The following is a 27134-nucleotide window of genomic DNA, read 5'->3' on the forward strand; positions in this document are numbered from 1 at the left end:
CAGCTGGCCAAAACCTGTAAAGGTCCTGGGTCTCAGGTTGCTGAAGTGGCATGCTCAGGGCTTTCTGGGACCCTGTTCTTTGAACATTTCCACGGTAAGTATGCCCCTCTTTGAGGCTGTTTCCTCATTTGTAAAAGGGGATGATACTACCTAGCTCAGGGGTTTTTTTTGGAACATCAAATGACGCGTGCACACAGTAAGCACTCAGTACAGAGTGGTCATCATACAGCTCATTGTCTTGGTGCCTCAATGACTTCATCTGCAAACAGGGAGAGCAGTACTTACTTTACATGAATATGCTGAGGATCAAGTGAAGTGAGATCTGTAGGCACTTAGGAAAGACTGCACAGAGTTTACGTCAACTTGGATGCTCTAAAGCCAAACCGAGCTCATCTCAGGATCTTCAGATCAGGTTATCAGACTGGCAGGTGGGAGGAGTGCCACAGTATATCTGGATTTCTAAAAGGTAGGTGACAAAGTCTGTCAGAAAATGCTTTTAGATATGATGAAAACACATGGCCTAAGCACCAACGCCTCTGACTGCCTGAGCAATCACCAAAAATGTTAATATCAATAAGGAAAGATTTTTCCTATTATGGGTAGGGGTCTAGAATATGAATGAATATGACTTTTTAAAATTACTGATTTGGGGCTTCCCTGGTGGCGCAGTGGTTGGGAGTCCGCCTGCCGATGCAGGGGACACGGGTTCGTGCCCCGGTCCGGGAAGATCCCACATGCCGCGGAACGGATGGGCCCGTGAGCCATGGCCGCTGGGCCTGCGCGTCCAGAGCCTGTGCTCCACAACGGGAGAGGCCACAGCAGTGAGGGGCCCGCGTACGGCAAAAAAAATAAATAAATAAAAATAAATAAATTAGAAATAAATAAAATTACTGATTTGCATTAAGACAGAAACTAGGCTTATTGAATTTGGAAATTATCCCAAACTGGGACAAGAGCAAAAACAGCAAGATTTCAACAGAATGAAAAGATGGGCCAAAACCATCATAATATTCAATGGGAAAAAATGTAAAGGCTGGCATTTGGGTTTAAAAAAAAAAAACATCACTGGAGAGCACAAGATGGAGAAAACAAGTATAAAATTCATGTAAAAGAAAAAAGAACAGGAAAAAACTACATTTAAAAAATAAATCAATGTGAATCATTGGTGTGATGTAACTGCCAAAAAAACAAAGGCAGTCTTTGGCTGTATTAATAAAACAACAGTGCCCAGAAAAAGAGAAGAAATAGTTTCAATATGCTCTAACAGATACTCAAACTGGAGCCTTTCTAGAGAAAAACTAACCAGAACAATAGAAGGTCTATGTCATGTGGTCTGAGAAACAGGTGAATAAAAAGGAAATAAAAGGTGAAGAAGGGACTTCCCTGGTGGCACAATGGTTAAGAATTTGCCTGCCAATGCAGGGGACATGGGTTCAAGCCCTGGTCCGGAGGGTCCCACATGCCGTGGAGCAACTAAGCCTGTGCGCCACAACTACTGAGCCCGCATGCCACGACAACTGAAGCCCACGCGCCTAGAGCCCATGCTCCGCAACAAAGAGAGGCCACCGCAATGAGAAGCCTGTGCGCCGCAACAAAGAGTAGCCCCCGCTTGCTGCAACTAGGGAAAGCCCACATGCAGCAATGAAGACCCAATGCAGCCAAAATAAATAAATAAAATAAATTTTTTTTAAAAATAGGTGAAGAAAGTGGGGGACTTCCCTGGTGGCACAGTGGTTAAGAATCCACTGGCCACTATATGCCAATAAAATGGACAACCTGGAAGAAATGGACAAATTCTTAGAAGAGCACAAACTTTCGAGACTTAACCAGGAAGAAACAGAAAACATAAACAGACCAATCACAAGCACTGAAATTGAGACTGGGATTAAAAATCTTCCAACAAACAAAAGCCCAGGACCAGAAGTCTTCACAGGAGAATTCTATCAAACATTTAGAGAAGAGCTAACACCTCTCCTTCTCAAACACTTCCAAACTCATTCTATGAGGCCACCATCACCGTGATACCAAAATCAGACAAAGATGTCACAAAGAAAGAAAATGACAGGCCAATATCACTGATGAACATAGATGCAAAAATCCTCAACAAAATACTAGCAAACAGAATCCAACAGTACATTAAAAGGATCAAACGCATCATACACCATGATCAAGTGGGGTTTATCCCAGAAATGCAAGGATTCTTCAATATACACAAATCAATCAATGTGATAAACCATATTAACAAATTGAAGGAGAAAAATCATATAATCATTTCAATAGATGCAGAAAAAGCTTTCGGAAAAATTCAACACCCATTTATGATAAAAAACCATCGAAAAAGTAGGCAGAGAGGGAACTTACCTCAACATAATAAAGGCCATATATGACAAACCCCCAGCCAACATCATGCTCAATGGTGAAAAACTGAAACCATTTCCTCTAAGATCAGGGACAACACAAGGTTGTCCACTCTCACCACTATTATTCAACATAGTTTTGGAAGTTTTAGCCACAGCAATCAGGAAAGAAAAAGAAATAAAAGGAATCCAAATCGGAAATGAAGACGTAAAGCTGTCACTGTTTGCAGACGACATGATACTATACACAGAGAATCCTAAAGATGTTACCAGAAAACTACTAGAGCTAATCAATGAATTTGGTAAAGTAGCAGGGTAAAAAATTAATGCACAGAAATCTCTTGCATTCCTATACACTAATGGTGAAAAATCTGAAAGAGAAATTAAGGAAACACTCCCATTTACCACTGCAACAAAAAGAAAAAATACCTAGGAATAAACCTACGTAAGGCGTTAAAAGACCTGTATGCAGAAAACTATAAGACACTGATGAAAGAAATTAAAGATGACACAAACAGAGGGAGAGATATACCATGTTCTTGGATTGGAAGAATCAACATTGTGAAAATGACTCTACTACCCAAAGCAATCTACAGATTCAATGCAATCCCTATCAAACTACCAATGGCATTTTTCACAGAACTAGAACAAAAAATGTGTCAGCGCAACAAGAGCACCTCTTGATTTTGACTTTATGGCTTTTTTAAAAGAGATGGTCACTTGGTCTTTTTTGAGGGCTGGGGGGTTTATAGCACAAGCATCATGGAGAATTATTTACTTGTATTCAAAAATACTGTGGTGAACAATTTTTATTGTGTGTTTTGACTCTGCTTATCTCTTTGACAGAAAAGTACTTTATAACTGATAGGCATTTCAGCAGATCAAGGAGATTCATTACCCTGGCGGTTTTTCATTTTCAGATAGGAGTGAGTAGATATTATCCAATTTCTCTTTTTATAATAACGTCCAATACATTTAGTGTCCAATTTCACACTGCCCCTTGATTTATAGCATTTGCCAGATTAATCGAGATCTGCTGATATTATAAAAGGTTGGTGTCTCTTAACCCTATGAAGCCCAGGAGGCAGGCATATAGAACCACACAAGGATTAAACCTGTCTGACTCTCATACACACTCCAGAAAGCAATTCATTTATACTCTGTTTACTCGTGTGTTTCTATCCTGTCCTACCCTGCCCCACATCTTGAGGAAATGTGCAGATTCTTGGCAGCAGGAGGAGTCTCTCAGAAACCTTGGTTAAAACCACCCATAAAGTAAAGTAAGTGGGGAGTTACATACCAAACCTTTAGTGTTTCAATGGTTTTGAAGTTTAGATGGCCTGTATCTTCCTTACCTTTGCACATCAAGTTTTCATTTAGGTGTCTTCCTACCTGATCTCTGCCTCACTAGAGGGTGATGTGCTGCAGAGGGCCTTCGGGCCAGGCTCTCCTGGCTCTGCCAGAAGACATGCAGATGGCCAGCACACACATGAAAAGATGCTCAACATCGCTAATCATTAGAGAGATGCAAATCAAAACCACAATGAGGTATCATCTCACACTGGTCAGAATGGCCATCATCAAGTAATCTACAAACAATAAATGCTGAAGAGGGTGTGGAGAAAAGGGAACCCTCTTGCACTGTTGGTGGGAATGTAAATTGATACAGCCACTATGGAGAACAGTATGGAGGTTCTTTAAAAAACTAAAAATAGAACTACCAAATGACCCAGCAATCCCACTACTGGGCATATACCCTGAGAAAACCATAATTCAAAAAGAGTCATGTACCACAATGTTCATCTCAGCTCTATTTACAATAGCCAGGACATGGAAGCAACCTAACTGTCCTTTGACAGATGAATGGATAAAGAAGATGTGGCACATATATACAATGGAATGTTACTCAGCCATTAAAAGAAACGAAATTGAGTTATTTGTAGTGAGGTGGATGGATGTAGAGTCTGTCATACAGAGTGAAGTAAGTCAGAAAGAGAAAAACAAATACTGTATGCTAACCCATATATATGTAATCTTTAAAAAAAAAAAAGGTTCTGAAGAACCTAGGAGCAGGACAGCAATAAAGACGCAGACGTAGAGAATGGACTTGAGGACACAGGGAGGGGGAAGGGTCAGCTAGGACGAAGTAAGAGAGTGGCATGGACTTATATATACTACCAAATGTAAAATAGATAGCTACTGGGAAGCAGCTGCATAGCACAGGAAGATCTGCTGGGAGCTTTGTGACCACCTAGAGGGGTGGGATAGGGAGGGTGGGAGGGAGACGCAAGAGGGAGGAGTAATGGGGATATATGTATATGTATAGCTGATTCACTTTGTTATAAAGCAGAAACTAAACTAACACATCATTGTAAAGCAGTTATACTCCAATAAAGATGTTAAAAAAAAACACGACACAGACGTAGAGAATGGACTTGAGGACACGGGGAGGGGGAAGGGTAAGCTGGGACGAAGTGAGAGAGTGGCATGGACATATATACACTACGAAATGTAAGACAGATAGCTAGTGTGAAGCAGCCGCATAGCACAGGGAGATCAGCCTGGTGCTTTGTGTCCACCTAGAGAGGTGGCATAGGGAGGGTGAGAGGGAAACACAAGAAGGAGGAGTAATGGAGATATGTGTATATGTATAGCTGATTCACTCTTTTACAAAGCAGAAACTAACACACCATTGTAAAGCAATTATACTCCAATAAAGATGTTAAAAAAAAAAAAAGCTATCCTCTTGTTGGAGGTATCACCAGGTTCTAAAGCTGCCGCAGGCAAGCAAACTACCGATGGCGCTAAGTTCAAAGCTGCGAAATATCTTTCCCAAAGTCAAGTCAGGGAAAAGAAATGTCCAACAGCAAATGTTCCTTCTCTCCTCCAGATGCAATAAAAGGAGGATGCTGAGGATCCATCCATACTTGCTCGTACTTGGAGAGAGTTCTCGGTGCCTACCTCCCATCCCAGAGGAAACTCGCTCCTCTCCGCGAGAATGGGCACAAGAGATCTCCAAATTTCAGGGATCCCGCTCGGGGTAATTTCTCTTCCTTTATCATTTGCGGTCAGATGAAGGAAAGGGGTGACCTTCCGACGTCACCACCCCTCCGCCCCCCGGAGGGCGTGCGCAGCAGCTGAGGTCGAGTGGGGGGGCGGGGTCGGCCGGGAACCCCTCCGCCGGAGCCCCGGGCGCTTCCCGGTCCTCCTCCTCCGCGCCGTAACTTGCTGCATCCCCGCTGCCCGGCACAATAGAGGCTCCGCCCTCCCTCCGCGCCAGCGCTCCGCGGCGCAGTCGCCCAGCAGCCCTCGCAGCTGCCCGCCCCACACCCCCACCGGGTCCCCTTGCGCCCCCAGGCTCGCAGCCGCCCGCCCCCGCGCGCACCGCCCCGCCCGCCTCCGCCTGGACCCCTTCCTTCCACCTGAGCCCTCTCCAGAGGACGGCGCGCTCGGCTAGCCTTACCACCTCCACCTTCCCCGTCACCTCCTCCTACCCTGCGCCCCACTCTCTACCGGGGCCGCACGGTCGGGGCTGATCGCGTTGGGAAGGAGATGACCAGGGTCTCTAGGGAGCATCTTCCCGCCCCGCTCAGCCGCACCCAGCTTTAGAAGGCGCTCTGAGCAGCCACTCTCGGGCTCCAGCCAGACACCCTCTCGCCTTAGTCCTTGCCGAGACACCCGCCCTCCACCCCACCGGACCCCAGCCATTCTCCGAAGGGGCCGAGCTCCCTCTTGTCGCGTCCCTCATGGCCAAGTCTTTGCTGCTAGTTCTCTGCTTCGCTCTGGTTATGGCTCTGGGCTGGGGGTACAGCACTCCCCCGACTGGGACGACCGAGCCCCCAGATGTGCAGACGGTGGCGCCCACGGAGGACGAGACTCTGCAAAACGAAGCGGACAACCAGGAGAACGTTTTATCTCAGGTAGGCTGCGAGTCCCATGGCCACCCCTCTTGCCCTGGGTGGTGGCAAGAGCCTTAAGATGGTCCTCCATGAAGCGTTCGGAAGCAGCCGTTTCTCCCTCCATTATTACCAAAGGGGAGGGCACTTGCTTTTCATTTATCAGAATATTTTCTTAAGCAAAGGGACATGGGTCCTCCTCTCAAAATCACAGGGTCTTTCAAGGTTACAGAATCAGGAGAAAGGAGAGGAGAAGGAAGGGAAGACACCACACAACTCCCTGAGAAGAAGAAAAAAAAAAAAATCACAACCTTTTGGTTGAAGGGGTGTAGAAAGTATGGCCATCTCTTGTCTGTGTGGCTGGTTGTCAGAATTGGAATGTGAAAACAGGCGGGCATGCTGGACAGGAGGCAGATGGCGTAACCCATGGGGAGATATTTCATTGCTCGGAGTGAGACACCCAGGGAGAAAAAAGAACAGCAACAAGTGTGATGAATATGAGGTGACCCCCAAATAGAGGGACTGATGATAAGTCCCCCCCATATTGAGGAGGTAAAATGGAAATGCAGATCCACTCAGGTCTGGCAGATGGTAGCGGGGAGGGGAGGGAGTGACAGCTGATGGGGACAGGCTCTGTAACATATCCTTTTACGAAGTACTTTCACTTGTTTTATTTGGCTCAATGCCCACACAATCCTTATTCCCATTCTATAATTAAGGCCCATAAGGCTTAGAACAGTAAAGGGCCCTAGAGATGGGTAGAGCCAGGTCTTTTGACAATCTCATGGTTGTCCCAACCCAGATCTCATGACTGTAAAAGACAGTCTCTCTAGAGTGTTTATTTCATGCTTTCCAGAGCCTGCATGATGATTGTGTGGTGGGTGTTGTCATAATCCTAAAGGATGAGGGATGGCTGAGAAAGGGTTCCTGTAGTGCTGCCTGTACCTCCACTAAGCCTTGGGACTGGGGTCCTTGGCTCCTTCCTGTAGAAACACTTGGCATTTATCAAACACTAGTCTCCTCACCCTTCCTTTAATAATTATGCTAATACATGCCCTATACTCACCCATAACCTCACACTGACCCCCAAATCGAAAAGACATAAAAATCCTTCACATTGGGGCTCTGGAGGACCATCAACAAAAGCTTTCCTGAAACTGGAGCCTCCTGAAAGAAAGGAATCCACCCAAGCTCTCAGAGCAGGGATATGTAGGAATCTAGGCAGGGTTTCAGAGAGCAGACAGCTATGATTTACTATCAGCACAGAAAGACTGGCCAATTAAGTCACCCTGAGCTACAGCTCCTCCTTCCACTGATCCATTCTGCATTTGACAACAGTCCTAAAACAAATGTTAGGATTAGCAGAAACCCAACCCTTGTAAGAAAAACATAACGAGACTTCTTCCCCACTCCGACAGCATCCCAGGAACATATCCACTCCAACAAGCTCAAAGCTTGCCTGACGGGGTCATTTAGTCAAATGAAGGGAACCCTTCTCTGTGCCCACAAAGGGAGCCCTAACTTCAGGGATGTAGGATGTCTTGGAGAGGTGCTGGGGAGGAGCCTTTTCCCCAGCAAGTGCCTAGGATCGTGGTTCCAGAAAGCCTGCTGTTGCGTGTTTTCCTGCCTGGGGAGGCCGGCAGGGGCAAGCACTCAGAAGGAAATGTTTAGCACTGTAGAAGCCGCAAGTGCTGCCAGTTTTCTCTCCTGGCTTTGTCTTGGGGTTTGGGTGCAGAAGCTATTCTAGGATCCAAACGAACCCTTGGGCTGAGTAAACCTTACTGACATTTGGATCTGTCTCTCTCCTCCCAGTTTCTTTTCCCCAAATCTAACCCATCCTTTGAGACCAGATCAGATACCATTTCCTCCAAGAAGTCTTCCCTGGTGCCCGGCTAGAGACACTCTCTGTGGCCCTCTGTTTGAGCTCCCCTTGCACTCCCACTTCAGGGGAACTTAACACTCCCTAATTGGTGTGACTGTTATTTATATATCTCCTGCACTGTAAGCTCCTTGAGAGCAGTCTCTCTGTCTGGCCCATTGCTTTACCTCTCACAGCACCTAGCTCAGTCCCAAGGTGGCACTTAATAAATGGTGAATGAATGAAGGAGGACAGAAGCCAGTAGTCTTAGAATTGGAATGTCAGTTTTCCAATCCCTCCATCAATCCCTTCTCCTTTCCTTTTTAAATCTAAATCTGGATTCTAGCTAAGGCAAGGACTACCGGAAGAATGATGGGGCTTATTTGTTTTTTTCCTTTGAATGATGAAAGGCTAAGGCCCCCTGAGAAATGCACAGCTTTCCAAGATAAACAAAGAGAGCTGAACTCTGAGTGCCTCCCAGGAAATGCTAGAGTCAGCAAATTGTGTTGCGATGACCTTTTCAACTCCACATCAGAGCTGTCTGAGGTCTCTGGCTAGCAGGACATCTGACAAAGTGAAGGGAGAGCCTTCTTCAGGACCCTAACTGATGCCTGTGTTTGCACACCCCCAACCTGTTCTCTCTCTCTTTGTCTAGTTGCTCGGAGACTATGACAAAGTCAAGGCCGTGTCTGAGGGCTCGGACTGTCAGTGCAAGTGTGTAGTGCGACCCCTGGGCCGAGACGCCTGCCAGAGGGTCAACGAGGGGACCTCCAGGAAGGAAGACTTCTACACTGTGGAAACCATCACCTCAGGCTCATCCTGCAAGTGTGCCTGTGTTGCACCGCCATCCGCCCTTAATCCCTGTGAGGGAGACTTCAGGCTTCAGAAGCTTCGGGAGGCAGACAGCCGGGACTTGAAGGTAGGACCTGGTGTGGGTTGATGCCTGGGTGAGAGGGTGCCTTAGGGACCCATGAGTCTGGCAAGGCTGTTGCTGGGGATTGTAGGCCTTTGAGTAAGTGGGCCCTGTTTTAGCCTTTAAAGGAGGTCAGGCCCTGGCCTGAGAGTGTTGCGTGTGGGCCCAAAGCTGATGATCTGACAAACTGGTCATTTGCAACTCTAACGTCTGAGGGAGATGCCTAGAGCAGAGTGTGCCCGCCTCTCTTATGGAACCAAGGAGGCTGGGCCTGGGAGCAGCTGCCAGACCCAGCCGGCCAAAAGAACTCAGCATTCTTCTCCAGGAGAGTTACTGCCACAATTTGCTGTCAGCACAGGAAGCACCCCAAAGACACACCAGACACACAGAGAGAAGTGAGCCTTTAGTCCTCAGTGCAAGGGCTGGGTGACCCAGAGAAGAAGAGGCCTGGGGCCTGCTCTAGGTCCAGTCATCAGACTTTAATCCTGTAATTCTGGTTCACAGGGTGGGGAAGCTCAGGCCCTACCTGGGGCAGCCCAGTGGGTCAGCTGAGGGCTTCATCTGATTCCTGCCCTCCTCTCTTCATCTGCAGCAGGGGGTCGTGGGATGAGCTTGGTTTGGAGTCAGACTTGGGTTCAAAATCAGTGCTCTGCTACTGCTTGCTGCGTGATGCTACTCAAGTTACTCACCCGATCTGACCTCAGTCTCCTTGAGTTAAAAAGTAGGAAGAATAACATCTACCTTTGGGGGTTGTTTTGAGAATCGATGAAATGACAACTATTGAGTACTTGGCACAATACCTGACATATAGTTGAGGCTCAATAGACACTAGTTCCATTAATGAATGACCATGTAAAGTGCTACTGCTGCGCCGGCAGCTGGTACACACTCGGTAACTGGTCATCATTGATATTCCTTCAAGCAGAGTAGGGTTTACCAATAAAATGAGTGTTGCAGGATTCAGCCACATCACTCAGAAATACAGCTCTGCCGCGAAACAATCTCTGAACCGAAGGCACAGTTACCCAGTTATAGGATTGGATTCTTGGGGGATTCTGGAACAACAGTATGCAAAATTTTAGGAATCAGAAAATCATCACAGTACATATTAATCAGCTACCCTCCCTTGGCCCTTACCCAGGATTCAGCTACCTTCCTCTGAGGGGGAGGAAGGAGATCTTCTAAACATAAGCATTTCATACGTTGAATTCTTCATCTACTAGAAAAGCTGTTATTGGAGGAGCAGAGATTGCACAATAGTGTCCAACAAACTCTTCAGGGATGGTCCTTGGCAGGGAGGCTCAGTTTAAGCATCTCTCATCTGCTTCCTTAACCTGCACTTTGCAAGCCCTGGATGTCACCAGCGCCTCAGCCACCTTCCTCCCAGTGGCTCTGTACTGGCAGGAAGGACAGTGTTGAAAAAACTGAGAGAGCTGGGTACCCTTAAGACAACTTGCCGCCTCAAAGATGGGCCACTGGGTCTCTTTTACCCCAGGGGCAGGTTTGCTTTTAGTGCTAAGGGAAAGCTTGTTGGTGTCTTCCAGGGACTTCAGCAGACAATGCATGTGAGTCTTTCAGATCACTTGTTATGGGCCAAGTACTGTACTACGTATCACGGGTAATCGAAGATGAAGATGACATAGCACTACTTCCAAGGAGCTCACAGTCTAGTATGAAAGACAGACACGCATGCAACTGATGGACTTAGTAAAAGAAGTATAAACAGTTTGATGAAGCTGTCCAGACCTCAGTTGACTTGTTCTTGTAGGATTCTCCCATTTTCTTACCCGCGTATTCCAATAGACAGAATACACCTACGCCATTGGGTCTGCTTATGTGCCCACCCACACAAGTGCTGGTTTCTGAGGGCCACCTCTCAACTTCTGGCTAGTGGCTTCCCTGTCCAGCCTCCAACATGGAGACCTAAAAGGAAATGTCTCCCTCTGGACCTGTCTGCCCCAGGCTTGGACTAACGCCTGCCCTTGTTTCATAGCTCTCCACCATCATAGACATGCTGGAAGGAGCTTTCTATGGCCTGGATCTCCTGAAACTGCATTCGGTTACCACCAAACTGGTGGGGAGAGTGGACAAACTAGAGGAGGTAAGGAAGAGTCTGGGTTTCCATATCTTTCTCTTGATCAGGCCCCAAAGTGCATCAAACTTACCATACTCTTTTCTTCAGAAAGCACGTACCCTGGCTGTTTTTAACCCATTATTCTTTGCAAAGAAAAATATATACACAAAACATAAAACACTCATGCAAAATCATGCCAAATTGTTGGTGACAAAGAGAAATAGTGAAATATAAATGTAAATACCTTCTTTTTTCATATATAAGAACCATATAACCAATGTATATCTATTTTCCCCTTGACTTCCAGGGAACTCAGAGTTAAATAAAATGTAAAAGTGCAATAAGCATCTTACTTCCAGTTTTAAGATGGAGTCATGGGCTTCCCTGGTGGCGCAGTGGTTGCGCGTCCGCCTGCCTATGCAGGGGAACCGGGCTCGCGCCCCGGTCTGGGAGGATCCCACGTGCCGCGGAGCGGCTGGGCCCGTGAGCCATGGCCGCTGGGCCTGCGCGTCCGGAGCCTGTGCTCCGCAACGGGAGAGGCCACAACAGAGGGAGGCCCGCGTACCACAAAAAAAAAAAAAAAAAAAAAAAAAAAAAAGATGGAGTCATGTTTCTTCTGGGTATATGTTTGTTAATTTCTCTTTTTAAAAACTGTTCTGGTGCATGCCTCTGTGTGTGTGTGTTGGGGGGTGTAAACCATCTCAAATCCATTTTAGAGAAAGAAGACATAAAAATGATTACTAATAACTAATATTCCCTATTGCAAAACATTCAGGCTGATCACCCACAGGAAGAATAGACTAGTAATTTAATTTTCATAGACAGAGATACCTCATTTGTATGACTGAGTTCTAGAGAGATGCATAGCTGTAGCTATGGTTTTCAGCTGGTGTGTGATATGGTGATGGGAGATAAAAGTCATTATAAACAATCATGTTGACATTGTTTTGTTGCTGTAATGCTTTAACATATAAATAAGAAGTCATTTAGTTATCAGAAAAAGAATGATCATCATTCAGCCTGATTGGTAAGAAGCTTATGGATGTTTCTTCGACTGGCATCCAGTTCTGGAATGGATATTTGAAACAGTGACTCAAAGAGCTGCTGCTTCAAGTAGAAAACTATTTAATTTTTAGAATTTTTTAAACATTTTTTATTGGAGTATAGTTGCTTTACAATGTTGTGTTAGTTCCTACTGTACAGCAAAGTGAATCAGCTATACGTATACATATATCCACTCTTTTCTGGATTTCCTTCCCATTTAGGTCACCACAGATCACTGAGTAGAGTTCCCTGTGCCATACAGTAGGCTCTCATTAGTTATCTACATTATACATAGTATCAATAGTGTATATATGTCAATCCCCATCTCCCAATTCATTCCACCCACTCCCCTTCCCCCTTGGTGTCCATACATTTGTTCTCTATGTTAGAATGTTTATATAAGTGGTAAATTTAATAATGGGATGAATGTAAACATATTAATATATTGCTCCTGAAAAAGTGGGCTTTTGTGGGTCTCTCATGGAGGAGCTGAGGTTCCCTGATGGGTGATTAGTAAGTAGGATGAGAAAAAAGTAAGGATCTTTAGTGTGACAGAAAGGGAACTCACTGGACTAGGAGTCAAGACAGAGTGAATTACTCTTTGTTTGCCATTACCAAGCAGCCATATCTCACTTTCTCCATCTGTGAAGTGGGAAAGGTCCCCTACCTACTTTGTATGATTGCTGAGGAGATAAAAGTTGAGCTAATCATTTTGTAAACACTTTGAAATGCTAAATAAAACAAAGCACTCAGGTTATGACCAAGGAGTGAGTGCGGGCAAATGTCCCTCTGTTGCTTTGCCAAGAGAACTGGGACGAGGCTGATCAAACGCTGTGGTCTCAAGATTGATTTCAGCACACTCCCTACACTCCTAAAAATGTTCCCAGAAAGTGAACACCAGATCCTTCTCAACTCACCCTTAGCCTTAGCTCCCCCGGTGCTGGGATGAAGTGTTTTCTGAACATGGCCATTTGCTCTGGGAGGGTTGGTAGGTCCACAGTCACTTCAGTTACGAGGTCTAATGAGCGGGGTCAGGACATTGGAGCCCAAGCTTGTAGGCAGATCAAGGTGGCCAACAGGATCATGGCAGTCCACTCTTATCACCCCAGTCTTCCTGGAGGGGCTCCCGAAGAGAATCAGGCCACTAGGCATCTCGAGTCTCTCCTTTCCTGATGTTGACAGCTGGAATGATGGGATTCGGAATGATCAACACCATCCTACTACCAATGGACTTCACGTAGGCTTGGGATTCTTTCTGCTATTGAAAACCACCTTCTGGTTCTTTCAGATGGGTTCAAAAGGAATTAAACCAAGATCCCATTGGACCTTCAAAGTTGGAAAGTGCCTCTCTTTCTCTTGGCCCCTAGAACCATCCAAATGTGCAATGCCCCTTTAAAAAAAAAAAAAAAGATTGATTTTCTACAGGAACAGGGGTGACAGCCACCTCTTCTGCCTTTACCTGACCTTGGCAGCCACATGTTTTTCATTCTGTCTGGAGAACACAGCCTGGGAAAGATAGCTCTGGGGGTAGAACACAGTGTTCATGAGGCCAAGGTCAGGCACTCAGCCTCTGAGAAGGCCAGTGGGCTGAGCTTTGTTCAAGGGCTATAATGTTTCCAGCCTTGTCTAGCAGCTGAGCACTCCCTGCTGGCAAAGGGTAGGAGTGTGGGTGAATTTGGTGCAGTGCCACTATCCAGCAGGATGTATCTTCTGTGCAGTCATACAGTCACTGGGTTTTTGCCCAAACCAACCTTAGTTATATCGATGAGAGTTACCTCTTTTTCAAAACTGTGGAACGATTAGTAGCAAAAACTGGACCTTTATAATAATAATCATCATCATCCCTTATATTTGTGTAGCATTTGTGGTTTTAAAGCATCCCATATACATTTCTCTTATTAGTTCCTGTGAGCTGGACAGGATATGAGACCGAAGGAAATTAGATGACTTTCCTTCAGTCACAGTGCTAGTGAAGTATAGGCTGGAGCTCAGGCCTTCTGGTTCCTGGCTCCTCAGGGCTCTTTCTAATCAACCTCATAAGTTTCTTCAAATCATTGCTGGCTGCCCTGGGAGCATCAGTTTTTCCTAACCAGAACTTACAGCAATAGCTCTTCCAAGGGAATTTCTAGGCAGAACCATGGCCATACCCCATAAATCCTGTTAAATAGGATTAAAGTTAAGTTAGAGAAGTTCCCCAAATTTTCCACTGAAAGTTTCCCCAAACAGGTAGCCCAAGATGACAGGGTACTTTGGTGTGACAATAGATACAGTTGGGTCTGGGCCCTGGGCCCACAGACCAGAGCCATGTCTCTCAGCTTCAAGTCCAGCCACTCGTCTCCTGGCTCTTGCTGGCTGACTCTGTCTGCAGTCTGCATGCAGTGAAAAGGCAGAATGTTGGGTAAATGGAAAAAACACTCCTTCTCCAGCCTGGCTGTGCAGGAGGAATGGGAGTGAAACTCTGCTCCTGGTCTTTGAATATTCTTGAATCCCAAAGAGAGCTCTTTGGAGGTCAGACCAGGCAAAAGGGTCACATTGGAGGGACATTTTGCCCAGAGTAAGATCAATACTTGGCAGAAGAAGTAGGCACGCACATGTGTATACATTCACCTCAGCTATGTAGGAGGATATAAGAATGGAAACTCCATTTGCAGATGAAAGAGGAAGAAAGGAGAGAGAAATGGAATCTGAACTGTTGAGAATTTCACCTCTTGGTAAAATTAGCTCTGGAAGCTCTTCTTGGTGGAGTGATTTTGGTTGAGCTTCTGTTTTAAATCGTGAAAAATAACACATGTATAGAAAAGTGCATAAACAATGAATGTACAGCTTAGCAAATTATCATAAAGCAAATACCCATGTAACCAGCACCCAGCTCAAGAAACACCCCAAAAGCCCCCCACATGCCTTCTCCCATTCACATCCCCCCCCCCGAAGGGAACCTCTATCCTGACTTTATGTTAATCATCTTCTTGCTTTTCTTTGCAGTTTCATTACCTAAGGATGCATCCCTAAATACAACAGTTTTGTCTGTTTTTGAACTTTAAATATGTAGAATTCTACAGAAGTGCGTGTCTATGTGTGTGCATGTTGGGCTTCTTCCACTCAACTTAATGTTTTTAATGCTCACCTATGTCACTTTTTGGCTTGTAGTTCATTCATTTTTATTCTTGTGTAGTATTCTAGCGTGAGATTATACCACAATTTATTGATCTGTTCCACTGATGGCGGATATGGGGGTTATTTTTAGTTTTGTAATTCATAGTAACCCCAGGGGCATCCCTCTATATGCACATCCCATACATGCATACATTTCTCTATGATATGTAAGTAGGAATGGAACTACTGGGCTATGAGTTATGCTTATCGGCAACTTTAGGGGATACAGTCGGCCTTGCACATCCACATGTTTCTCATCTGTGGATTCAACCAATTTGAATTCACATGGAATTCAACGTTTATAATTACTTGGATGTGACTGTGTACACATGTGCCTTTGTATACGTGTGGGTGTATATCCCAGGCTCTTAAAATAGATGCATGCCTACAATTTGATTCAACCACAGAAATTTTGGGGGGATCGAAAATATTCCCCCCCAAGTTCCAGAAAGCACCAAAAAGCACAACTTGAATTTGCTATATGCCAGCAACTATTTACATAACATTTACATTGTATTAGGTATCATAGGTGATCTAGAGATGATTTAAAGTATACAGGAGGATGTCTGTAGGTTTTATGCAAATCCTACACCATTCTATATAGAGGACTTGAGTGGATTCTGGTATCTGTGGGGAGTCCTGGAACTAATCGCCTGCAGAGACCAAGGAGGGACTGTATTGCCAGGCTGTTCTCCCACGTGGTAGTACGAGTTCATGTTGCCTCCAGCAGGGTGTGAACGCTCCGCACACATTCTTACCGAAACTTGGTATTGGCAGACTTTCTAATTTTTATCAATTTGGAGCATGTATCTTAGTGGGACCCTTTCACTGTGTGCCACAAACTTAACCCCCAAAACCTCTTTCCTATTCCTCTAGTGGAGTCCTGAAACCGCACGGGCATTCCTGTAGAACTTGTCGAAGTAGAAGTAACATCCAAGGTAGTCAGTGGTCCAAGAACCTTCTATGTGGTAGATCCAGGCTGACACTCTTCTGTAAGTGGCTGGGAAGGGAAAAGGGATGCAGGAAGGACCGGTATGTATTGGAGCTGGGGTGGGTGTAGGCACAGAATATAGGTGCCAGGAGAGATAGGAACCAGAAGTCTAGAAGGAAAATCTGTAGCTTCCAAAGGCAAAGGCAGACCCTATTCATTACATGTAGACCTGGCGTTGGCACAGATTCAGCTCAGAAGACTTTTGCTCTGAGCGCTGAGTGCACCCAGAGACACAAAGACTTGTAGGTTGCCCAGGCCTAAAAATGGATTCTGATGACAGCAGGACAAGAGGCAGAGGTACAGGCCTAGTACCACGTACTGCTTCCAGGAGTAGATTTATTATCCAAGCAAAGAAAAAGACAAACAGAGGGATAGGTCATTAAAATAATTTATTCTAGCATCAAGCCTTTAGTTGAATTAAGTCATGCCCATAAAAATTGCAAATCTTTGTGAAGAAATGCCCTACCTCCACTTAGCTGCAGTACAACTGGCAACATTTATAATTACTTGGATGTGACTGTATACACATGTGCCTTTGTATACATGTGGGTGCATATCCCAGGCTCTTAAAATAGACGGATGCCTACAAGCTTCCCAAAGTGTGATTTCTGTTGCCCAAGTGTATGTGTGTCTCTCGCACCTACCCGCTGGAGTTTGCAAACCCCATCCATGAGTACAGATGGCACTGTGGAACCTTGTGTGTCATCTGAAGCTTTTTCTTCTGATAATGGTGTGTCCAAATGGGATTTAAAGTCTACAATGGATTTACCAGACCCAGAACTGGCCCTCTCCCCAGAATGTGCTGGCACAAGCATTACTGAGGGCTTCTCCCCCAGACATAAGGATTTGGTGGCCTTTGTGTTTCTGGTCTGGAAGGCAAGATCAAAGGATCATTCCTGACTCTGGGGGATATATCTTTTTACCAACTAATAGGAAAATGTAATTTTTGTCTGTGCAGGCCTGGCCATGAGTTAGGGGAACTGTCTCTTTCCAAGCCTCTCCTCTCTGCCCTCCCTCCACTCACATCAAGACACCCCAAGTGCTCACTCTTTCTCCTGATCAAATCTGCACTCACAGAAGGGTTTGCTGTAAATCATTTCACTCTTCTCCTTACTCAAGTGCAGCCTTGGAGAGGAGTGTCACTCACCCTGTCTGACCATAGTGTCCTCATCTGTGAAAAGGGAAAGGATTGGAGATAATATTTCTAAGATACATTTCAGCTCTAACGTTATTTAATTCGGTTTACGTCTTAGTATGGGTTCAGGTCAATATATAACCTCTCCTGGGTTTTATATATACTTCAAATCTAATCTGTCACGGTGGCATGAAAGGTTTTCTTCTTGGCTAAAGGGATTTAAGGTGTGAGCCTCAGCCCTCCATCTGCTGGCCTAGGAATAGCTTGCAGCTGCCAGGATGTGAGGGAGTGTGTGGCTGTATTTATGGGGTTCAACATCAGAGGCCTGGGACTTCTTGCTCTTTACTTGTTTGACTATCTTCCAGGCTCTGGACTTCTTGAGGACAACCTGGGTCTAAGTTATCTTTGTTTGCCAAAGTTTAGCCCAACGTGGATGTGACTAGATGCTCAACAGCTGTTTGGTTGGGGGAGTGATTGAACACGTCAGCTGGCCGCCCCATGCAGCCAGGCCGGCCTGCCCTGTGGTCAGGGATTGTGCTGCGTCCTGCCTGTCCTGTCAGCTGGAGCACCAGCTGTTTCTAGCTGCTCTCCCCATCCAGCTGTCTTATAGGGGCTGGAGACAGCTGTCACCTAGGGTGTCCGTCCCAGGCCACCTGGTCCTAGTCGCGTCTTGGAGGGCTCTGAGGGGGGAAGGGCAGGGCAAGCTATGGGAACTCCGAGCCCTCCCACCAGCTCCGGTTACTCCCACACTATCTCACTTCACTCCCACAAGGAACCGTGCTCCTTGTGTCCTCAGGCTTTTGCCATCTGCCTCTGAGCCTTGGGCACATCCAGCCACCTACTAGTGGGGGCACATGCCCGCTGCATGACTTGGGGCCATGGTTTGGCTCAGCTGCCATCTTGCTTAGTCTCCTTCTACAGGAGTCTCTTTACAACACACCAGCTTTGGGTCCTCGCCTTCTTCCCTGTCCCAGCCACACCAAACCTTAGCTCCCCTCCCCTTTTCCACCTGTGTATCTGCTACTGAGGTCCCATGAGTCCGTCCCACTCCACCTTCGGTGACGCGTGTCAAGCCCTGTTTTGTGCGCTGTGCCACATACAGCCCTTCATTCGTTCTCCAAACCAAGCCTGGTGAGGTAGGTATCATTATTCCTTCCTCCTCTAACTGATGGGGCCTGGAGAGGTCCCATCACTTGCCTTATGTAGTTACATAAAACCAGGTAATGACTGTGGTGTGGGTTTCATACCTGGTCTCCAGAGCCAGCACTTTGCCCACCACACCTCGTCCCTGGTTCTGGTTGGGAAAACAAGACCACAGAGAGCTGATAGACCTTTGAACTCTGGTTGTCTTTCCCTCGGGTCCCAACAGTTTTGGCTTAAGCTGCCCCATGGTCTCACCCAGGCATGCACACACTTGTCCAATAGCTGGACAAGGTCAGGACACAGTCTGTGCCCATGGAACAGCCTTTCCCTGGAACATGCACATGCCCATTGCACCAGTCTGCATATCTGCTTGTGTTGTCCCTCCATGGCTCGTTAAAGCTGTCCTCTGACCAACTGTGCTGCCCAGTGCTGACTGCCAGCTGGACCCTCAATTCCACCTACATCCAGTTCCCCTTTTCCCAGGGACTTGCCTAGTTTGCACACTTCCTCCCCTCTGGCACCTGTGCATCTGACTGTGGTCAGCACAGGACACCTGTCCCCAAGTGGCAATGCGGGCTTGCTCTCAGTAGGTACCCTCCAATGCCCTACTACATGCCCCCAGCACATGGCACTTGTTCTGTGAATACGTCTCACTTCCTTGGCTCTGTCTAGCCCAAGGACAATGACACAGTTCCCAGATCTTTAATCGCCCTGGCTGGCTGTGTCCTGCCTTCTGTGCCAGCCCTCTATCTACCTGCTCTTTTCCCCTCCTGCTTTCCCTCCTCACAGCACCAGGATCCTTGGCAGGGACCATGTGGTGTGCTCACCCCTGGCAGACAGGCACCCTTCCCACTTCCTCCGCCACGTTGCCAGTGCCATGCACGAGCCAAGTTGCACACACCATAAATGTCACAGTTGCAGCTGTCCCAGAGGGGAAGAGCCAGAGGCATGAGGTCATGGAGTTCACCCTTCTCCCAGGGCAGGATCGAGAGTGTCTTGTGTGGGCACCATCCCCGGTGCCTCCTGAGATGTACCCCACAAAAGGCCCTTGGTGTGAGGAAGGCAGAGCCCCAGGGAGGAGTGGGGAGCCCGGCAAGGCCAGCACGCCTGGGGAAGAGGTGGCTGAGTGGGAGGGGTGGCTGGCTGCTGCTCTGCCGCCCTGGGGGACATCAGCTGGCTTGGCCCAGCAGGCCGATGGGGTGATGCCACCACCAGCCTGGTGTTTATTCAGGTGGCTGGCGGGCTTTGCTGTTCCCTTGAGGGGAATAAAGAATATTGCTCCTCCGGGGTCTCAGGGCCAGGCCTGTCTCAAACCCTCCTCTGTGGAAACTCAGAATAATAGCTCCTCACTAAAACCAGAAAGGGTATTGGCATTTCTAAATCAATGAGAGGGGAGCCTTCCAGGGGCCTAGAAAACCCAAAATCTGGAGGGCAGGGGCTAAATCTGTGGGGTTGCCCCTTTGCCTTGCAGCAAGTGCAAGGACCAATGCTGACTCTTTTGAGGTGTTCAGGAATTAGATGGGATCTTGATTTAGGCTACTTAGGCCAAACCATTGGGTCCACCCAGAGAGGGGTCTTAGGGCCATGGCTGGGCAGCAGTTGTGGACATGCCTCAGTCTCCACCTTAGACAAGTGTCGTTGATCTTGCCGATGAGCTAGAATCTGCATCTGTCCCATCACTCTGACTTGCTTTGCTTCATTGCACTTTTCACTAGTTGATGTTTTCTCCCTTATTTCTTATTTATTGTTTACTTCCCCTCATGGAGTGTGATCTTCATCAGAACAGGATCCTTGCTGGCCTGGCTTACCCTCAGTGCCCAGGGCTGAACTCACGAGTGCATTAATGAAGAAGTACTATATCGAACCCCTGAACCTTCTGGGGCTTCATTACCTGTCACAGGATGTGAGAGTTACAGGAGAAGATGCCCAGGTGCAGCTCTTAGCAGGCGCTTATAGATGTACAGAAATGCTTGAATCCCACTCAGGCACCAGGAACTTTTCCTGTCGGCCCCAGAAAGCACCTGGTTCCTGCAAAACAGTCTTTCTCACACATCTGGGCCGCCTTTCCATTAGCTTTACCCCAAGCTTCCTACATTTAAGACAGTGCTTCTCAAACTTTAATGTGTATGCAGATTGCCTGGGCATCTTGTTAAAATGCAGATTCTGATTCAGCGGGTGTGGGTCAGGTGGGAGCTTCTGCATTTTAACAAGCTCCTGAGTGATGGAGTGATGCCTATGTTGCTGGTCTCTTTGAGTAGCAAGGATTTATGGGAATCCAACATTTTTCTATGTCTCTGTATGTGCATATCCTATCGTATATCCTGAAACCAAACTGACAGTGTTCACTGGCCCCTGTGATGCGCTCAGTGCTGCTTGAGAGCTGGCTGAGTGCCAGGAACCTCTCCTGGTGTTCTTAGTGATCCAGCAAGTGAACTGAAGAAGCAAGGGCCAAGAGGCTGGGTGCTGGATTCAGTTCTGCCACTTTTAAAAATGATCATGGGAAAAATCACATCCTTACTCTGGGCCTCAGTTTCCTCATTTGTGAAATGAAGGGTTAGGCTTGAGTTCTGGGGTCCATTCCAGCTATAACATTCTATGAAAAATAACAACCACTTAGTATGCCCCGTGCACTTCCACATATAGTTTAACTCATTTAATCCTCAGAACAACCCATAGGGCAAGTGCTAGTATTAACCCCAATTTACACATGGGCAAAACGAAGCACAGGGAGCTTAAGTAATTTGACCAAGATGACAGATCTAGCAGTGGCACCATTGAGATGTAAACCAGACAGTCTCCTCCAGAATCCACGCTCTTAACCACTGTACTTAACTGACCCTGATAACACTTATCAGGAATGACTGCACCCCCAGTAAAACCACTTCTGTGTATTCTTGAAACAAGACCCCTTCTCAAGGGCTTTAGCTCTCATAGTTAATTCTGTGCAGTTTAGAGAGGTTGGCTTGGCCTTAGCCCCACAGACACATTCAGCCTTTTCCAGTGCTCAAAATCTGGCGTGCACTGAAATGCTGTAAGAATAGCATGGCCAGTGGTCTAGAGCCTGGTTAGTTATAACAATCATGTCGTGGGCTCCTTTGGGCAGCCCACGTAGGGCCACTGGAGCCACAGTGTCTGGGTGTCACCATCTGCCTGCACACCCCCTAACTCTGAGCCACCGTGGCTTCCCTCTGGGACATGAGTAGCATCTTACCAGGCTGCAGACCGTGCCCGGCAATGTCTGAGCTTTTGCACTTCTCATGTCTGTCTGTCAAAAAAAAGATGAAAAGTAAATGCATCTTCTATTCTTCCATGGTTACTTCCTCTATAGCCCTCATAAACAGGGCTCAAAGGAGAACATCACATTTAAAAATTCAGATGCTCATGGAAACCTTAGAATGGGGGCCAACGCTGGACAATGTTAGATCTCAGTGCAGTAAACTTCTCTAAGAATAACTAGAGGAGAAAGGATACCTCTAAGCCTGTTGACAGCTGTCCAAGATTCAGATCACAGTCAGCTTCATCTTCTCCAGGATGCTGCCTCTCATGCCTCTAGTCCACTCCCCCCCTTTGAACCCATGTTTGGCACTTACAGAACCTGACATGGTTGGTCATCTTCTTTCGGCAGCGTGGACCCTGTCTCCCCCATTACAGTTGTCCTCCCACGGCACCCACCGCCTTCCCAGGACAAGAACCCCAGGGGAATTAGAGGCTTTCTTTCTGTCATAAGGTACCCTAGACACACAGGAGGTACTCACCAGTGTTGGTTGACTGAAATGTAGCTTTAGTCCTTTCTGGTATGAGCTACGTCTGGAACATGCCTAATTCACCAAGCCATTTAGGGAAACTTTTTATGTGTGAATAGGAAAGTTTAAAGCCAGCCTATCAATTTCCTATATAAATGATGCTTTTAAAGTGCTGGGGAGCCATAAAAAGAGAGTGAAATATTGCCATTTGCAGCAACATGGATGCACCTAGAGAATATCATACTAAGTGAAGTAAGTCAGACAGAGAAAGATAAATATGATATCATATCACTTATATGTATAATCTAAAAAATAATACAAAGGAATCTATATGTAAAACAGACTCACAGACATATTAAACAAACTTATGTTTACCCAAGGGGCAAGGGAGGGGGATAAATTAGGAATACGGGATTAACAGATGCAAACTACTATACATGAGGTAGATAAGCAATACGGATTTACTGTATAGCACAGGGAACTATATTCAATATCTTGTAATAACCTATAATGGAAAAGAATCTGAAAAATGTATACGTGTGTGTGTGTGTGTGTATAACTGAATCACTTTGCTGTAGACCTGAACCTAACACAATATTGTAAATCAACTATATCTCAATTGAAAAAAAGACCTTTAAAAAGTGCTGGGGAGGGCTTCCCTGGTGGCGCAGCGGTTGCGCGTCCGCCTGCCGATGCAGGGGACACGGGTTCGTGCCCCGGTCCGGGAGGATCCCACATGCCGCGGAGCGGCTGGGCCCGTGAGCCATGGCCGCTGAGCCTGCGCGTCCGGAGCCTGTGCTCCGCAACGGGAGAGGCCACAACAGTGAGAGGCCCGCGTACCACAAAAAAAAAAAAAGTGCTGGGGAATAGTTTGTGCTCATTAGAAGAGCAGACTATGTAGATTTCTTTGGCCACCTCTTTTAAAATTGCTCAGAACATCTTTCATTAACTGAGCCACTGGTTCACGTGTGTAGAGGTGCAAGCGAATGGAATTTTTCTGTAATGTTACTCGTCACTGGTTAAGAGCTTACTGTGAACAAAGGATGGAAAAATAACAGGTGTCCCAGTAGCCCAGGGACATGGCAGTGTTATTATTAGGAAAGCCGTGGTGGTATTGGAAAGCATTTCCAGCAGAAGACATATTGGAGCCAAGCTGCCCTGGAAATGCCGCCTGGGACCGAGCTCCGGTCCTCAGCACAGGTCTGGACACACTCGAGGGCCCCAGTTGTTTCTGGCTGATGTCTCAGCCTGTCTGTTGAGTCTCTGTGCTCTAAGCAGAAGCTGGCTGCTATCTCCCTCCTGTTTGTCTTCAAAGCACTTTAAAGGACTCTCTTTTTAAAATTTTCTCTCTTAGGAAGTTTCTAAAAACCTCACCAAGGAAAATGAACAAATCGAAGAGGACGTGGAAGAAATTCGAACTGAGATGAACAAGCGAGGCAAAGAGAACAGCTCCAGTAACATCCTAGACAGCATGCCGGACATCCGCTCGGCCCTGCAGAGGGATACGGCTGCAGCCTACACCCACCCCGAGGTACAGCCCAGCCTCCAGGGGCTCTGACCACAGACCCCCAGAAATCATACTCCCAGCACCTCCCATGTGCATAGAGCTTGCAGACTTCAGTCCTTCCATGGGCATGGTCTCGTTTCATCTACACAGCAGTTCTATAGGTCTGATGCGGCAGGGGTTGACCCCATTGTACTTAATTAACGTTGAAGCCCAGAGAGGTTCAGTGAGTTCTGAAGCCAGGACTCAAATCTGGGTCTTTTGAGTTTCAGGCCCCATTCTTTTTATTATCCTCCATCCTGCCTCTTCGAGCACTACGTCTTTCATCATAATACCATGTGGTCTTCACCACACCTCTGGAAGGCAGGCTGGGGCAGAGATCAATATCCTCACTTTGCAGATGAGAAAACAGATCCAGGAATGCTCAGTCTCCCTTGCTCAGCTGGGAGGTGGTGATAGGGGTCTCAAACCTCTACCTCTTCCCACTCAGCGTTGTCTGGAACACAAAGTCACCTGTGCAATGAAATGAAACACTATCTAATGTGATTTGAGTGATGCCAAAGGACCTATTTGCTTAAAAATACGTCCTCATTTGATACCTGTTTCTTTTGGCTCTAGTTACTAAGTTATGTATATGTGCTAATATTCAGGAGTTACGTGTGTTATTTTATTTAATGTATTGGACTTGAAGAGTGTGGATGCTATTAGCAAGGCAGGTCTGGATGAAGTATTATAAGAGGGGTCCCTGGCAACCATGGGATAGCAGCAGTTAAGAGGGGTCTTGCTCAGTTTTACTGGGCCAAGGGTTGGTGGTGGACGGCAGAGCGTGGATTCCAGGTGAACCACTGAGGGATCCCCTCAGCCTGGGGCAGGCGGGCAGGGTGTGGGTGAAGCAGGGCCTGGGACGGGGACTTTCAGAGCCCCTGAGCTGTTGTATGTGCTGTGACATTGAAAAGGGCTGGGAAGCATTGCTACGAAGGATCCTGTTGCCTGGGTCATTAAGAATTGGGGTAAGAAAGGAAGTAAGAATGACTAGGCATGTGGGCTTGGAACTCTTGAGCAAAGAAACTCCCCAAAGTGGCGCCAAGCAGACAGCAGCTGTGGGTTTGGGGAACCTTGGGGTCATGTGTTCCAAAGGCAGGAGAGCAGGCAAGAAGCCCTGAAGAGAGTATGGTGCCTGCACCCTGCCCCATTTGTAACTCAAAATAAAACCAATTCCAACCCAGAAAATAAGTACAAGGAAGGCCAATTTTCTGGCTTAGCCCATGATGACTACTTTGATGGGGTTTTTGGGGAAATATCATATTCCTTCAAAAATTATTTTTATTCTCATTTTTGGGTGTCCCCAACATGCCAGCTACTGAGTGTGTGTTTAGTCTGCTTGGTGGGTCATCCCTGAGCAGGTCTGAGTTTGTAAACCAAAGAGCCAAAAGACATTTCTGGGCTGGAAGGGAACTTGGAGGTACCCTCGCATCACACCTGGGGCCCTGCGGCTCCCATGGCAGCCCGTATGGCATCCTCTGCTGGCCCAGCAGCCCAGCAGAGTTAGGCGCTCCCTGTCCTCTCTGGCTTCCAATTTCCCAGTCGGCTGAGCTCGAGAATTCCATCTGTTGTCTTGATGACACGTTATGTGGTATGTTCAGGAACCCAGCTCAGATTTCCTGAAGGCAAATCAACCACACCAAACTCTTTTTCTCCTTGCTCAGCAAAACTTTCTCCCTCCTGAAATCTCCATTCACACATTGTGGAAGTTAGCACAATCCACCCAAACCAGGGGGGTGTGGGCAGAGCCAGGGCCAGGGTGGGACTGGAAAGGGGGAAGTGGTGAAGGAGGCAAGGCTAGGATCTCCCTCTCCCTTTGCATCTGTCTGTCTCTTTAGTGAACCCCGTGCTGAAAAAGGGGGTGAGTGGGGTGTCTGGGTTTGGCTGTTATTTTCAGGGTTCTTACAGATGATGTCAGGGTTTCTTGGAATGGTGAATGGCACTTTGTTGGAGGCCTCTTTCCAGGAAGGTCCTTGCCTGGAAGGTTGGCAGGGGGCTCTGGGGGGGTGGGTTGGGAGTGGAGAGGGTAGGGTAGGATTGGGAAAATTGGGACACCAGCAGTTGAAGTCATACAACAGTTTAACGGAGAGAGGAAATCAAAGCTTGCGGGGGCCACTGCCTCCCAGTGCAGCCAGCGAATCCAAGGAAATTATATGTTCTCTGGCAGAGGCTGTCTGTGGTCTTGCTCCATCTTCTTGGCTGGAAGAAGGAGCTGCAGTTCCCGCTCATCCCTAAGAACTTGGATTAAAGACAGTTCCTGGGGTTTGCCACGAAGAAATGACAACTTGCTTTTGCAATGCAGAGGGAAACCAGAGTCTGGCAATTAGATGGCCCGCGGCGTCAGAGTCAAGGGCTGGGGCCTCTTGTCAGCCTCCCAGGCAGCTCTTTCCTATGGGAAATGAGGGATCCCCAAGTCTGCTGGGCACTAGCCAGACCATGGCCCTCAGGACTTGGGGATGTAGACAAGTTTTTGGATGGCAAATGAGTTAGTCCTGTGGTCACAGCTGAGGACAATGTGGCTTTAATGTAAGGTAGAGCACAGGCTCTGAAGGCAGGCAGCCCTGGGCCTATTTAATAGCCGAATGACTTACTAAGTGCCCCTCTCAGCCACTTAATTGACTGACCTTCAACCAAGTTGCTAAATGACTCTGAGCCTCTCCTTCCTCATCTGTAAAATGTGGATAATAATATCTACCTTGCCCCCTTATTTTAAGGGTTGAAAATAATATAACGGGACATGTCTGGCCATAATAGGTGCTCTGTAAAACGTCATCAGCACCAGCCAAGTATTCCCTGAGCTTCTGATGGAGGTCTCCTCACCAGCAAAGAATGGGAAGTGAGAGAGGGGCAGGTAGCAGGAGTAGGGGCTGCCCGGGGCACAGATCTGCCTGTTTCTTCTGGGCAGCGCTCTGGCCCCAGTCAGGGGAGTCTGTCAGAAAGTGTCCCTTGTCTTCCAGGAGTCGGTCAGCTCAGGGGAGCAAGGAACACATATTCAGGAGCTGCCATGTCTGCTGTGCCATCTGGATAAACTCTCTTGTCTCGGGAAAACCTGTATAGACTTGGGGTGTGGTTGGGTGTGAGGACTGTAGGTTTTCTCCAGGCCAGATTTTAAAGGTCAAAACAAGAGCCTGATTTGCTTCTTCCTGTGCAAAGTGAGAAAGTTGGCCGTGATAGCTGGATCCCTGCCAGCTAATGTTCAGTGAACCTGAAGGTCCTGCATGCTTTACTGATGGAGCCACTGCCCCTCAGGAGCTGGAGCCACTGCCCCTCAGGAGCTGGAC

General features: G+C 47.1%; 1 protein-coding gene across 3 annotated transcripts in view; it reads left to right on the forward strand.

The window, feature by feature from the left end:
* The first annotated feature begins 5478 nt into the window (after window positions 1-5478).
* Window positions 5479-27134, forward strand: part of OLFML2B (olfactomedin like 2B) — a 40340-nt gene continuing 18684 nt past the window's right edge. For 2 of the 3 annotated variants that reach the window (XM_028488714.2, XM_028488715.2), the window contains exons 1-4: window positions 5479-6277; window positions 8767-9030; window positions 11018-11125; window positions 23662-23838. In XM_028488714.2, the coding sequence (XP_028344515.1) occupies window positions 6104-6277; window positions 8767-9030; window positions 11018-11125; window positions 23662-23838 (723 nt within the window). In that variant the 5' untranslated portion in view covers window positions 5479-6103. The remainder of the gene's footprint in view (window positions 6278-8766; window positions 9031-11017; window positions 11126-23661; window positions 23839-27134) is intronic. The other variant, XM_007116663.4, reaches the window with a different exon arrangement.

Source organism: Physeter macrocephalus, chromosome 4 (genome assembly GCF_002837175.3).
Source record: "Physeter macrocephalus isolate SW-GA chromosome 4, ASM283717v5, whole genome shotgun sequence".
Taxonomy (NCBI): Eukaryota; Metazoa; Chordata; class Mammalia; order Artiodactyla; family Physeteridae; genus Physeter; species Physeter macrocephalus.